General features: G+C 34.9%; 1 protein-coding gene across 5 annotated transcripts in view; it reads left to right on the top strand.

The window, feature by feature from the left end:
- Positions 1 to 12,459, top strand: part of LOC128213143 (phosphatase and actin regulator 2-like) — a 54,096-nt gene extending 41,637 nt beyond the window's left edge. For all 5 annotated transcript variants that reach the window (XM_052918679.1, XM_052918680.1, XM_052918682.1 and 2 more), the window contains 9 exons: positions 327 to 510; positions 1,107 to 1,428; positions 3,377 to 3,540; positions 5,386 to 5,542; positions 6,003 to 6,058; positions 6,519 to 6,580; positions 7,955 to 8,092; positions 8,446 to 8,522; positions 8,939 to 12,459. In XM_052918679.1, the coding sequence (XP_052774639.1) occupies positions 327 to 510; positions 1,107 to 1,428; positions 3,377 to 3,540; positions 5,386 to 5,542; positions 6,003 to 6,058; positions 6,519 to 6,580; positions 7,955 to 8,092; positions 8,446 to 8,522; positions 8,939 to 8,954 (1,176 nt within the window). In that variant the 3' untranslated portion in view covers positions 8,955 to 12,459. The remainder of the gene's footprint in view (positions 1 to 326; positions 511 to 1,106; positions 1,429 to 3,376; positions 3,541 to 5,385; positions 5,543 to 6,002; positions 6,059 to 6,518; positions 6,581 to 7,954; positions 8,093 to 8,445; positions 8,523 to 8,938) is intronic.
- The last annotated feature ends 456 nt before the right edge of the window (positions 12,460 to 12,915 follow it).

The raw sequence follows: 12,915 nt of genomic DNA, 5'->3' as shown, positions 1-12,915 counted from the left end.
GTTTTGTGTTACCCTCAATATATAATTGACAATTATGTGTGTTCTTCTCAGATGTACTTTTGTCAATCATATTGTTTATCTGAGTATTTTACATCAATTCAAGTACATAAGAGCATGTATATCTTGCAATATTTCACAGAATGAAGAAGCATACCACTGCTCATTTTTACATTTTCTTGACACATAACCATAATTAAAAGATTCTTTTTCCAATTCTCCTACATATACTTCAAAATGAGGTTTTTAAGCAAATAAGTGTAAGCTAGCTTTAGCAGCTGTGTTTACCTGGAGGATTTATAAACAATGTATCTTATTCAACTTTACAGGAAGATTCATCCCCACGGGCACCTGAGGTTTCACCCCGCTCTCAGCCAGAGGTAACTCTGAGGGCTCAACCAGAGGTTACTCCCCGCCCTGTTCCAGAGGTTACCCCCAGGGTCGCAATGACCTCATTTGGTAATACGACCACAATCAGAGACACTCCTCGTTATAAGCCCAGGTTTCAGGACAGTAAGTCATCTAACTTGCAATTATTAGTGTAAATCATACAAGAAATTATGGTAATTAAAAGAGGACATTCACGTATTTGGCATTGTTCTCAATAAGAAACGGCTGCTGGCCAAAATTGACGGTTCGAACATTGGTTCAAATTTGGAAAAATAAGTCAATTTTAAGTAGAATAAGTAGTTGCTTTACTTTTCACTTTGAGGTTGCTCAACCGAAACTTATAGAGAACCCTGTTTGGGGGAAATGTTAACATCATTAAATTGAAATATGGATCTTATGTATTTTGTCACCTGCTTGGCAAGGTATACATATAGGGATTATGCTGTCTGGTGTGGTTGTCATCTTCTGCATCACACTTTCATGCCCACTCCTTTACTAAGGCATTTGTAATTCAATCTTTACCAAATTTGATCACAGTGATTACCGGCATAATATCTAAGCTGTGTTTAATCTACAGCACATATTAGTTCTCTCTCTACAGTTATGGCCCTTGATTTGTGTTATCTTCTACTTACCAATCAAAATTTCTTTACATAATTGAACTATCCTATAAAATTATCTTAAACATATAAACTGACCAATTAGAATGTGTGTTACAGGCAGTGAGGAGGATGAAAGTGATGAAGAGTATGATCATCCTCCACCCCCGACCAGCGATCCTCGAGTGTGGGAGGCGGATGCTAGTGAGCCTGACTTTACCAAAATGCCAATTAAAAGTGCTTTAAAAAAGACTCCTGTCGCATACTCTAGTGTACAAACTACGAGAAATGCTGGTGATAGTGTAAAAACAAACTTTAGCGCTCGAGTGTCGAGAGATACACCTCCCCCAGAGGGGAACAGTGTCGTACCCCAGCCCTCCCCTAAGGCTACACCTGTAAATCAGGGCCCACCAAGACCCAAACCAAGGATTACACTTCTCAGGTACTATTATATGCAAACAAATTAAGTAGAAAGGTTAAGACTATCAGACAGTTTTGTTGTATCATAACAGCTACAACAGTTTAGATTACAGACATAATGAATAAAATTGATACTAAATTTAAGGTCTAAAAAAGATAAGGAAGCGATATAGCATTTGATTAGAAATGGGTTTTATAAATTGAAGAAGTGTTGAAAACAAAAACAAACATTTTTCTTTCCAAATAGTTGTTACAGAATTGAGGATAGAGGGCCATTTCTCATGTTGGAGAGAAAATTGATTTTCTGTTGAGTACGAGAGAGCGCAGGTGTATCAGGAACATTTGTTTCCTTGAGGCCTTGCTGCAGAAGAAGCATATAGTTTACTTGTATTTCAACAGCACTGTAACTCTCCAGTGACTTTATAAAGTTTGCTATATGCTAGTAGTACATTTGGGTGACTCAGTGGTGAAATGAAGAGATCTTTGTGACTAAACAAACCTGCACATGTGAAACGTTGGTGGAAGTATTGATTGGTGCAGATGACGGGTCGGTTTTCATATTGTCAATAATTTCTCAAGTTAAGTCAGCTCTTAACATTACATGTATTGAAATCAGACAAAGTACATTTTAAAGCAGGCTGATAATGTCCAAATGTTCGCTAGATAAATCTTTTGATGAAATGCATATGATTTTTTTTTTACAATCCTTACACAATTAAACCTGAGAACCTGTACCTAACTAGTTTTAAATATCTGATCCACTTCTGTCATAGGTGTTTTAAAATTAGTCTGTAACAAACAAATGTATGTTTTAGATCTGTCTTATTTAAAGAGCAATGAATTTTTTAAAGATTCTTGAAATTTACTATAACACTCTTTGATTTCTTTGTCAGTCTGGCCCTGATGGGGATATCTTCTTTTTAGGAGTGTTGTCACCCCTCCACACACACCTGTCATTATGCTTGCACCGTCAGTAGTGATGCAGCACATGTTGACGCCCCTTGACTTTGGAAATGGGGTTATTGTCTCACACAGTCAGGTGGTGTTACATTAATCCCAATTTATTTTAGATACTTCAAATAATTATTTTCTGCCCTGCCACGTTTTGCATAACACACTTAGATAACAAGAATCAGTAGACACATCTGTAGACTCATCGTACATCATAGAGTATATGGCAACGTCTCTTATGTCGTCAATTACCTGCTGTCATACTACATCGCTCATGGTTTTGTGCATCTTGATGTCCATGTGGTGCTCATATGGCAGGGTGTTGTCAGATTTCATCGCTGGTTGGAATTTGGAGACGTTGTGGATGATCAACTTCCTGTTTTGTGCTCCTTTTCGAAAAAAAAAATAATTCATCAGTAAGCAAAAAAGCAGTTACCTTTTGTGCATCATTTTCCTTCTGTTTCTATTGTGCAGAGAGCAAACAGTGTCTGTTGGTGACCAAAATTGAATTCTACTTTTTTTGTTTTTAGGATTTTTGCACATGTTGATCTGGTACTTGACTTTTGAAGGTCAAAGACAAAATATTTACTTTCATAACAATAAATGGGCATAATTGGCTTAATTGGCACTTACCTTTTAAAAAAAGTGAATATAGTGCTTAATTACAGTATGAAAAATAACACCAATGGATTGATTATAATACATTATATCAAAGATGAACAGTCTATTCATTGAATGTCAAGTAATGTCAACCCTCCCTATTTGTGATTTGCGGATGCATTTTAGAAACATTATTGTGTATAGAGAGTATCCCCTACCTGCTAATTGTAACAAAATCATGTTCGCCACATAATTTCAGGTGCTATTGTTCTATTCAGCAATACACATTATGACCATGTAATTATCAAATCAATAAATTTACAGCGTGCTGCAGTTGTCACAGGCATGGATAATTATAGCCTCAAGTTAGAGATACTTCCAGTCTTACAGACTTAAGAAAGCTGTTTCCAATGTTTCAGGGGCATACAGGCGTGTGACTCGGACACGTTACCTGCCCCACCTGCATACCCCTCGGTACCTGAGCACCCACCCCCTCCATACAAGGCACCTGCTCCCTTGCGGGATGACGAATCTTCCTCCGATGATGAGGAAATCAACTACAGGGATGATGACGACCAGCCAAGTAAGTCAGTTCTGTAGGTTTTAGGGAAGTGAGTCCAGAATATTACTAGGTGAATTTCTTTTGAAATACCCAAAAAGAGTGATAAAACATTAGAGATAATAAACATTTATGTCTGTCCGTGTTCATAGGTTGCAGTTGTGTCAACATGACACCCCCAATGACCATTATTATTTGCGTTTATTTTTAACCACTGGTTAAACTCAATTTCTCCATGATCTTGCAGATCACTTTTACAGATTAAAAGTATCTTCAATGGCCGAGAGTGATAGATAGGTTCATTCCGACCCGAGCGTAGGGTATTTTGCAGAAACGAGGTTTACCGAGTTTCCACAAAACACCCTGTGCGAGGGTCTGGATGAATCTATCTTACTCGAGCGGCTATGGTAGATGCTTTTTCTCCCACCTCAGTTAAACAATTGTATTTTTTGCTGGAACTCTTTTGTGCTTAGTGAAAATAATCGCATATGGATATGCGATAATTCGTAGTTGTCATGGATATGCGTGCAGTGATTCAGATTATATTAATAGTCAAATCGGTCTTAGTCAAATAGTTCTAAGCATTATTTCTTGAAAGGTGCGTGAAAACTGTTTTATGGTGAGATTTGAAGCGTGAAATAATTAATTAGTGTTCTATATATTGCCACGAGACAACGTTTCCATGATACTACAGATGACAGTCTTCAACAAGGGAGGTAATTACGGAGTTCCATGCAGGCATTATTCTTTGCCCGTGGGCAAGATTATAAGTATCTTCCATGGCCGAGAGTGTAAGATAGGTTCATTCCGACCCGAGTGTAGGGTGTTTTGTGGAAACGCGGTTTACCATGTTTCTGCAAAACACCCTGCGCGAGGGCCGGGATGAACCTATCTTACTCGAGCGGCTATGGTAGATGCTTTTTCTCCCACCTCAGTTAAACAAATTTTAGTAAAAATGTATTTTTTTTGCTGAAACTCTTTTGTGCTTAGTGAAAATAATTGCGTACGGATATGCGATAATTCGTGGTTGTCATGGATATTCGCGCAGTGATTCAGGGTATGTAAATGGTCTGATCGGTCTTTAAATAGTTCTAAGAAGAGTGAAGCATTATTTCATGAAAGGTGTGTGAAAACTGTTTTCTGGTGACATTTGAAGCGAGAAATAATTAACTAGCGTTTCAAATATTGCCACAAGACAAGGTTTCCATGATGCGCTACAGACGACAGTCTTCAACAAGGGAGGTAATTACAATGTGGTGACCATTAAAAGAAGTTCCATACGGGCATTTTATCTTCGCCCATGGGCAAGATAAGAATTTCTAGCATGGTTAAATTAATGGATCTACTTATCTGAGGTGGGAGAAAAGAATTTCTAGCATAATTGGATCTACTTATCTGAGGTGGGAGAAAAAATAAGACTAATCAAAATGTTGATCTTTTTAAAGAAGAGCTAGACATATTATATTAATCTTGTTTAATGGGATCAATAGCTCATAAAATTGTCTGTAATTCCTGATAGTATACTTTATAAAAGTTACAACTGTTCTACATTTTGACCTTATATTTTCATTTTGTTGTTTGATCAGGGAGGAGGAGGGACTAAAAGTATTGTCATTGCTTCGGTGTCATCATAAAAACACTACAAAGTTAACTCGAAATATAAAACCATAAACGATTGAAATTAAAATGAAATTTGGAACACGATATGAACTCAAGATGCACATGTGCAGCACGTCCTGTAACGCTGACTGAAATATTTGTCCAGTGATGCCCCTTGATGGATAGAAAACAGGCATATGTTGGCATCCGCTTGCAATGCTCCAATTCCACCCATATATTTAATTTGTACTTTTTTTTCCTTATTTGAAGCTGGTTTGGCAGCCAAGGTGGCTCGACAGGACAGTCTTGCACGGTTCTTGAGCAACAGACCATCACGTCAGGAACTTGTGGAGAAAAACATTATTCCATACAAGTCAGATGATCAGATACATAAAGAAAGGGCGGAGATTGGCTCAAAACTCATCAGGTACGATCAACAGTCGCTACAATAATAAACTGGCCAAAATCCTTGGACGCATAATATTATCTATAGATAAGTGAACCATTTACTTGTACGGGACAAGTGATAAATATGGGTATCCTTGTCAGAAGAAACAAAAAATAATAAATCTATCTAGATTCTAGGGCATGGTATCTAAAAAAACATTTATTTTCTACATTCCAGAAAATTGATATTGTTATGTTAATGCAATTTAATGAATGTCAGTGTTCGTACTGCGTATAAATTAAAGTGGCAGAGTTTTTTCCCCATAATGTTCAAACCATGCCTCTATAAATCACGAAAATATAAACTGACAAATGTTTTTACAACTCTCTCTGACTGGAAGCCGTAGCACATTGGCCGTGCACGTGCAGAACACATGTTATGTTATAAACATTCTTCCAGAAAATAGAATTGTAGCATTTTGTTTTTCTCTTTTCACCAGGCGACTGAGTTTACGACCTTCACAGGAAGAGTTGGAACAAAAAAACATTCTTCACTGTAAGTTCTTTCTTTGTGTTGGGGACATTTTGACTTTTAATTCAGCCTTTCATGCAAGTGGTTTTCGGTTCACGTTCCACCAGAGGAACTTTCTCATGGATTTTCTAAATAAACAATGCGTGTAGTACTGGTTTTCACTCAGGAAATAGACTTGTATGCTTATTATATCAACTATAGATGCCCATCCACACAATCGGGCTTATCATTTTAGTAAATCTACACTCAACATTGCCAGTCTAAATATGATTTGTTCTCACGACATTTAATGATGTAATAAGTCAAATTTCAATGGATGAATCAGTCAAAATGTCATATATCGTACACTTGCAAACACTTTGGAAATAAATTAATAGTCTCAGTAGCATCATATTTTAAAGAAATGTATTCAATTTTTACACAATAAAACTAACTTGTTCAAACCAATGACAATGAATTAGATGAGTATTCTCATTCTTTTCAGTGCGGAGTGAGGATATCGCAAAGAGAGAAAAGGAGGAGAGAAAGAAATTGTTGATTAGAAAGGTAGAATTTTCTGTCAGATATATCACTGTGAACTTAACTTTCTAAACAAAGTCTGACATACTGTGTGATGTTGTGGCAAGTAATTCATGCTAAAATCTTTCTTATGGTACATGTATATAAAGATGGTTTGTTTCGTTCAAGACCCAATGTCCCTAATCCAAAGGTCAAGACCTAGTACATACAGGTTTATCATTAGGGAATGCTGCATATTCAGTATTATTGGTTGTGTACAGTCTGTAAATTTGACATGCACAGAGGGATTTTAATATTACATGGCACATGTGTTTGGTACATAAAGGCGATGTGTATGCAATTCCCATACCTCAAATGTCAAGGTCATACTAAGAGTTTAATCATTATGAAGTATAGTTTGGGGTGTACTGACTATAACTTAATTAGGCATGGATAGATTTAAAAATTACCTTGCACATAATTATGTTCAGTACATGAAGAGGACAAGTCGCTTGTCAATTCCACCACACTATCTCTTACTTCACCACTCCCCACACACAAGGTCAACCATTGTTGGTCTGGCATATGCTTATAGTTCATCCCTTCCAGAATGTAGGCATACTAGTAATTGCATAATCCATTGAACTGGATGGCACTTCTGGGGCTTTCATCACTTACTGTGACAACTGTTGTTTTGTGAATGGACAAAACTCCTCATATTGTTAGAGTAAGAATGTCTGATATTCTTTAATGTTGTTGCATTTCTTTCAGTTACACTACATTGGTTTAATTAAATTTGATAAACACAGCTCAATGTATAAATTTTGAAGTATTTTATGTTTATGGAACCACATGCCATGATGTCCAGTTGATGTCTGATAGGTGTGATATACACATATCTCAATCATAAATGAGTGTATTTGTTTCCTTTTATTGGCTATCATGGTCTGACTGAACATGTTGTTGACATGTTTTGACAGCTTCAAAAGCTTAAGACATGTTTTAATCAGTTCATGAAACTGTGTATATAATGTCATTGTATATTTTATGCACATCAGATATTAACTTTATTGGGACAAAAACGGAATACTGTATTGAAATGAAAGATTGGATTAGCAAAACTTTTGGATAATCTGATTTTGACCAGATTAATTTACAATTGTGTCAAAGATTTAAAGGCTGTTAAAACACATGATTTAAAGCTAGCACCAGATCCACATACCAGGTGTTTTTTGCAGAAACAAAATATACAGAAGTAGAGTGATTTAACTTTTATTGGAATTAAGTGTATAAATTTGCTGGCCCAAAGCACCAGTTAAACAGAAAAATAACTAGAAGATCAAGGTGATGTTTCTACATATGATTGTAACAGTTGTGTTTGAGTACATGCACAAAATGACCAGTTCCTACTTCCCCCCGCAGCTGAGTTTCCGACCCACGATCGAGGAGCTGAAGGAGAAGAAAATCATCAAATTTAATGATTATCTGGAGGTCACAGACGCAACAGAGTATGACCGGCGGGCAGACAAACCCTGGACACGCCTCACACCCAGGGATAAGGTACATGACATTTTACTGCGTTGGTGTCAAAAGAGCTGCTTTCGATAGAAATCTTAAGGTTGATGTTAGCCTAAGAATAATGTTTCTTTCAAACAATGATATGTAATCAGATGCAATTTTAGATTAAGAGCACAATACATGCCATTAAAAAATCTGTTTAACGTCCCAATTTTGCAGTTTTACAGTAGAATCATTATGAGACAAATTTCTTCTGATGATTCACGTAGATGTAAAAATGCTTTCTATATTTGCTTTAATGGACATGATGACTGTGTATCTTTTATATCATTAATTTTTCTTCATATAATGAGTGCTATTCTGTTGTAACAATGTGTTGTTGTTGTTTTTTTCAGGCTGCCATAAGAAAAGAGCTTAATGATTTTAAAGCTGGAGAAATGGATGTTCATGATGATAGCAGACATTTAACTAGGTAACACTTCAATCTTAATGACAACTCATTTTTTTAAATTGGGAGATTCTTTTCGGAGAGATAAGACCTAGAAGCATTGTTAAATTGCTTTGTGACGTCGAAAGACATTTGGCCAAGTATGACAATTTATTAAATGGTCATATTTTTAGACCAAGCTGATCAAATTTTGCCACAGTAATGGTCCAGCGTCTGTCAGGTCAACTTATGATTTATCAGCTTTGAAGAAAACAAATGGTTTAGTTATTGCCATGTATGCAACACTGTATGGGATTGTTGGAGATTTATTACAGTTTTAACCTTCCAGTCAAAACACTTGCTTTCTGTTAAATTACATACGTACACTAAATGAAGACTAAAAAATAAAAAACTATTTCTACCACACTCACATTAACCATAATATGATGATATGATTTCAGATTCCACAGGCCATGACATGGAGCTGTGACATAGAGCATGTTACCGATGTGTATTCACGCTAGCAGCAGGCCTGTGAAATGACCATGCCCAGCTCCCGTATGCACTGAATCCTATATCGCAGCGTTCTTACACAGCATGTGCTCGGCTTCCCAGCAACACAGACGGACATATCATCGCCAAGTGTTCACAAAACTTTAGAAATATTGAAAAACTCTGCCATGATTCATTGATAAAAACATGTCTGCTGTGAGCTAAATAGAAAAAAATCCATCTATGGATTCAATGAAGGAACACTACATCCTGCAAGTTCAAAATTATTATTAGATATTCTGTGTTTGTCAAATTGGAAGCATTTATATGCTGATATATTTAGGAAAAAACTGTGATACCCCTGGCACTGAGATATTGTGTGATTATGTGTGTAAGACCGAACAGGGATCTGGGTTTCACATGGAAGATGTCTGTGATCTCTCTACATTCAGTTTTTACTAGTGATATGATGTTTTTCGTGTTCACTATAATCCACCTTGACTGTATGCAGATATTTTTTGTGTTGTTTTGGTGTAATGAATAATTTCCATGTTCAAATTGCTTTGCTTGAAAACTGTAGGATACATTTTAACATGGGAACAGAGGTTGAAGTTGGCCAATTTTTGTTTTGTGTTAAAAGCAATGGAATTAAGAACAAAGATTTTACCTGTTGTATAAGATCGCTCTAAATATTTGTTTCTTTATTGTTGCTCATTTATTATACTCTCTGCCATGATTTAAATCTTTTCAAATAGAGATATAATTGTTTAAATACCTGTTATCAAAAGCTATTTTCATTCAAGATTTAAGCCATAAGTCATCTCAGTTGCAATTATTGATGTAACGAACATTGCTGTAATTGATTGTTACATTGCTAGTATTAATCTGATTTTATGGATATAATCCCATTCATCTTGTAATTTTAGTGAGTAATGCATGTGCCCATTGATACTTTAATACTATTGTAATTTAATTTTCATGTCGATCTATTTATAAAGCGTGTGAACTGTGATGTCAGGTTGGATATTATCCTCTCTTAGTAAAGAGCTCACAAGTGATATTCCTATACTTAACAACAGATTTTAATTTCTTAATATAATACTACCTGGTAGCTTTGTTTGCAACACGTTTATTATTTATTCCAACCATTTATGATTTAGTGAAATCATCATTACAGCACAATCATTTTTATATTAACTTCAACATATATAGGCAGAATTATTTTTATTGTGATACTTTCAAAATATGACATTTATATTTCTGTTTTTTTAAATGATCTCTGCACTGTTTCTGCCAAAAACATGCAGAATCGCATTTCTTAAATTAATATTAGGCCTAAAACAATACATATATCTGAGTTTAGGGAACAGTCTCAAAAACGCAGGTAGTTTAGAGGGAAAAGTTTGTTTTAAAGTCCAGTCAAAACAGCAAAGCAACAAAAATTAAAAATCAGGATGTTTTCACGTTCAACAACAATTAAAAATCAGAATGTTTTTTGTATCTAAGGTAACAAGAATCCTCTAGGATCATGGGGTTTTGTCAGGTACATGTATGGTCAGGTTGCCCTAAACACAGGAGATCTTTTAGGCCTATTGTCTAGTTTTCTAAGAACTTGCTTCCATGGTTTGTTTTCTTTAAAAGTGACAGTGTGGTGAGTGTATTAGTTTTATATTTTGAAGTGAGTGCATTACATTAAACTGTCATTTTAAAGCATTTAGCCACCGTACATACCATACGCATATTCTCAACCACTCTTCCTGCTAACAGCTATATTTGTACAACCATACAATATAATATTAAAATGTGCAACTGAAAAAGTATTTTTATTCTTAAAGAAGTGATATGAAGTCCATCAGAGTCCAACTATGATGGTATCACAAAGGTGGATGTGGGATCATTATCCCAGTACTTGGGGTTTCAACCCATTTTCGAGGTAACTTGTGGATGAGAATGTCCTAGTGTCTTAACAGAACTTTCAAGGTTGTGTTGTGATGTTGATAATGTACCTACTATTAGTAGTTATATTCAAGTGCTTTGTGCTGACAAACTATGTTCAAATCTTCATGAAGTGATGTTTGTACTGACATGCATTTTTATGCCAAACAGATATGATGCGTAAATTCTGCTTGTTTGTAGTCCAATTATAGAGCTATATTTCATAGTTATAAAGCAATAAATAATGATTATTGGATATTCTAATCTATGATACCCCTTTCAATAGAGCAAACTTATTTAGACCAATAAACGCACCAACTGGCCGAAACTGACTACAAAATAGTCTTGATTATTTTTAACTTTTAACATTGATTTGACAGTACAGTAAGATGCTTTTTTTACAAAATGTTTAAACAGTGTCAGCATGATAGCAAAAAAAACTTTTCTATTAGTGTCCAAATTTGAAATTTTATGTAAGCATTGTAGAAAGATAAGAACATTTTGATCTCATTTGTTTACAATTAAGTTTTTGACAGTGAATGTTTAAGTAAAGAGCATAGGAAGTTATTTAATACTTAAAATATCTATATAATTATATTCTAAAGAAAAAAACTATTCTTAATTGGATTAATATATATTCATTATTTTTCTCAAAAACCATGATTTTGATTTCATTGAAACATACACATTTTATTGTATCTATTGTATATTTTGCAAATTTTATATTTTGTATAAAGTGGTATTGTACATTAAAATGTACAGAGCTTATGAGACAAGCATTATGATGATTTGTGTTGTTGATGCATTGTAATATTGTATGTTTTTTCAGTAATCATTGATGATACTTTATTGTAATTGTATGCCTAATGGACTTGTAGAGTTTTCATCCGGTCTTTCATCACAGCAAAAATATATAAACTGGTTTAACACCACATGGTTAAATGATATAGTATATTAATTGTTCATATTTCTCTTCCATATTGTATATAAATTTCTGCATATTTTTACCAGTAGGGTATACATGCATTCCATAAATAAATGCCAGTCTTCACAAGTTGAGAAAAATGTATTGGTTTAAATAGCCATGGTTACGATTTACCTATCACCTTTTGGTTTAAAAAGTAAGGAAATTACTCATTGGCTTAATTCATATGACTGTTCTTTTAATTTGGTCATACTATATGTTCTACAATGCTTTGCCAAGTGTTCAGCAATCAACATCTGATTATTTTCACATTTGTTTTAACTGACTGACCAGTAACTTTGATAAAATACATGTCTTAACTTCAAAGGGTATCATGTAAATCAGGAGTGTTCCAATTAATGCTTGCATCTGCAATGATAAATAAAAAAAATATTAATTTTGTGAAGTGGGAAAATAGACATTATATTACTTTTACACCAAGTAACACCATTGAACTTGAACATTACCATTATGCACTTGTGTTTCATATGTTGGTTACTTGCTACTTATCACATGTATGTTAACACTGACTCTGTAATTGTTGTATACAGCTGTAAGGTATCATCTGAACAATAAATTTATTTAAATGCCTGCCAATATGTTGACTCGTATATGAGCGTAGAATTTGTCACAAGTAATCATTTGATACACAATTTTAATCAGCGAGTTGAAGGCCTGTGTATCAAGCGAGCCTCTGGCGAGCATTCTAACACATACCCAGGATGAGTGTCAGGTTTTTGTTATTTCTTCAGTAAAAAAAATAACAAAACATCCTACCTGTTCCGCTCATGAGCCAAATATGACAAAGCAATGCCATTTCCTGTGATGCATTCATTTCAGAAGTGCAGTATCCAGAAAAATTTAAAAATAGTATATTTATATTTTGCCCAGTATAGCTAGTAGAGCTTATGCAATGGCATGATGTACGTCATCTGTGCATTTGTTAACCATTGTTTGTGAATGCGATACAGTCTTCAGTTGAAACCTTGTACTGTAGCTAGATATCCACGAGAGCTCAGTTCCTTTTGAAAATCAGCCTGATCCACT

This window comes from Mya arenaria, chromosome 13 (assembly GCF_026914265.1).
Source record: "Mya arenaria isolate MELC-2E11 chromosome 13, ASM2691426v1".
In the NCBI taxonomy this organism is placed as follows: domain Eukaryota; kingdom Metazoa; phylum Mollusca; class Bivalvia; order Myida; family Myidae; genus Mya; species Mya arenaria.
This window is presented reverse-complemented; position numbering and strand designations above follow the sequence as displayed.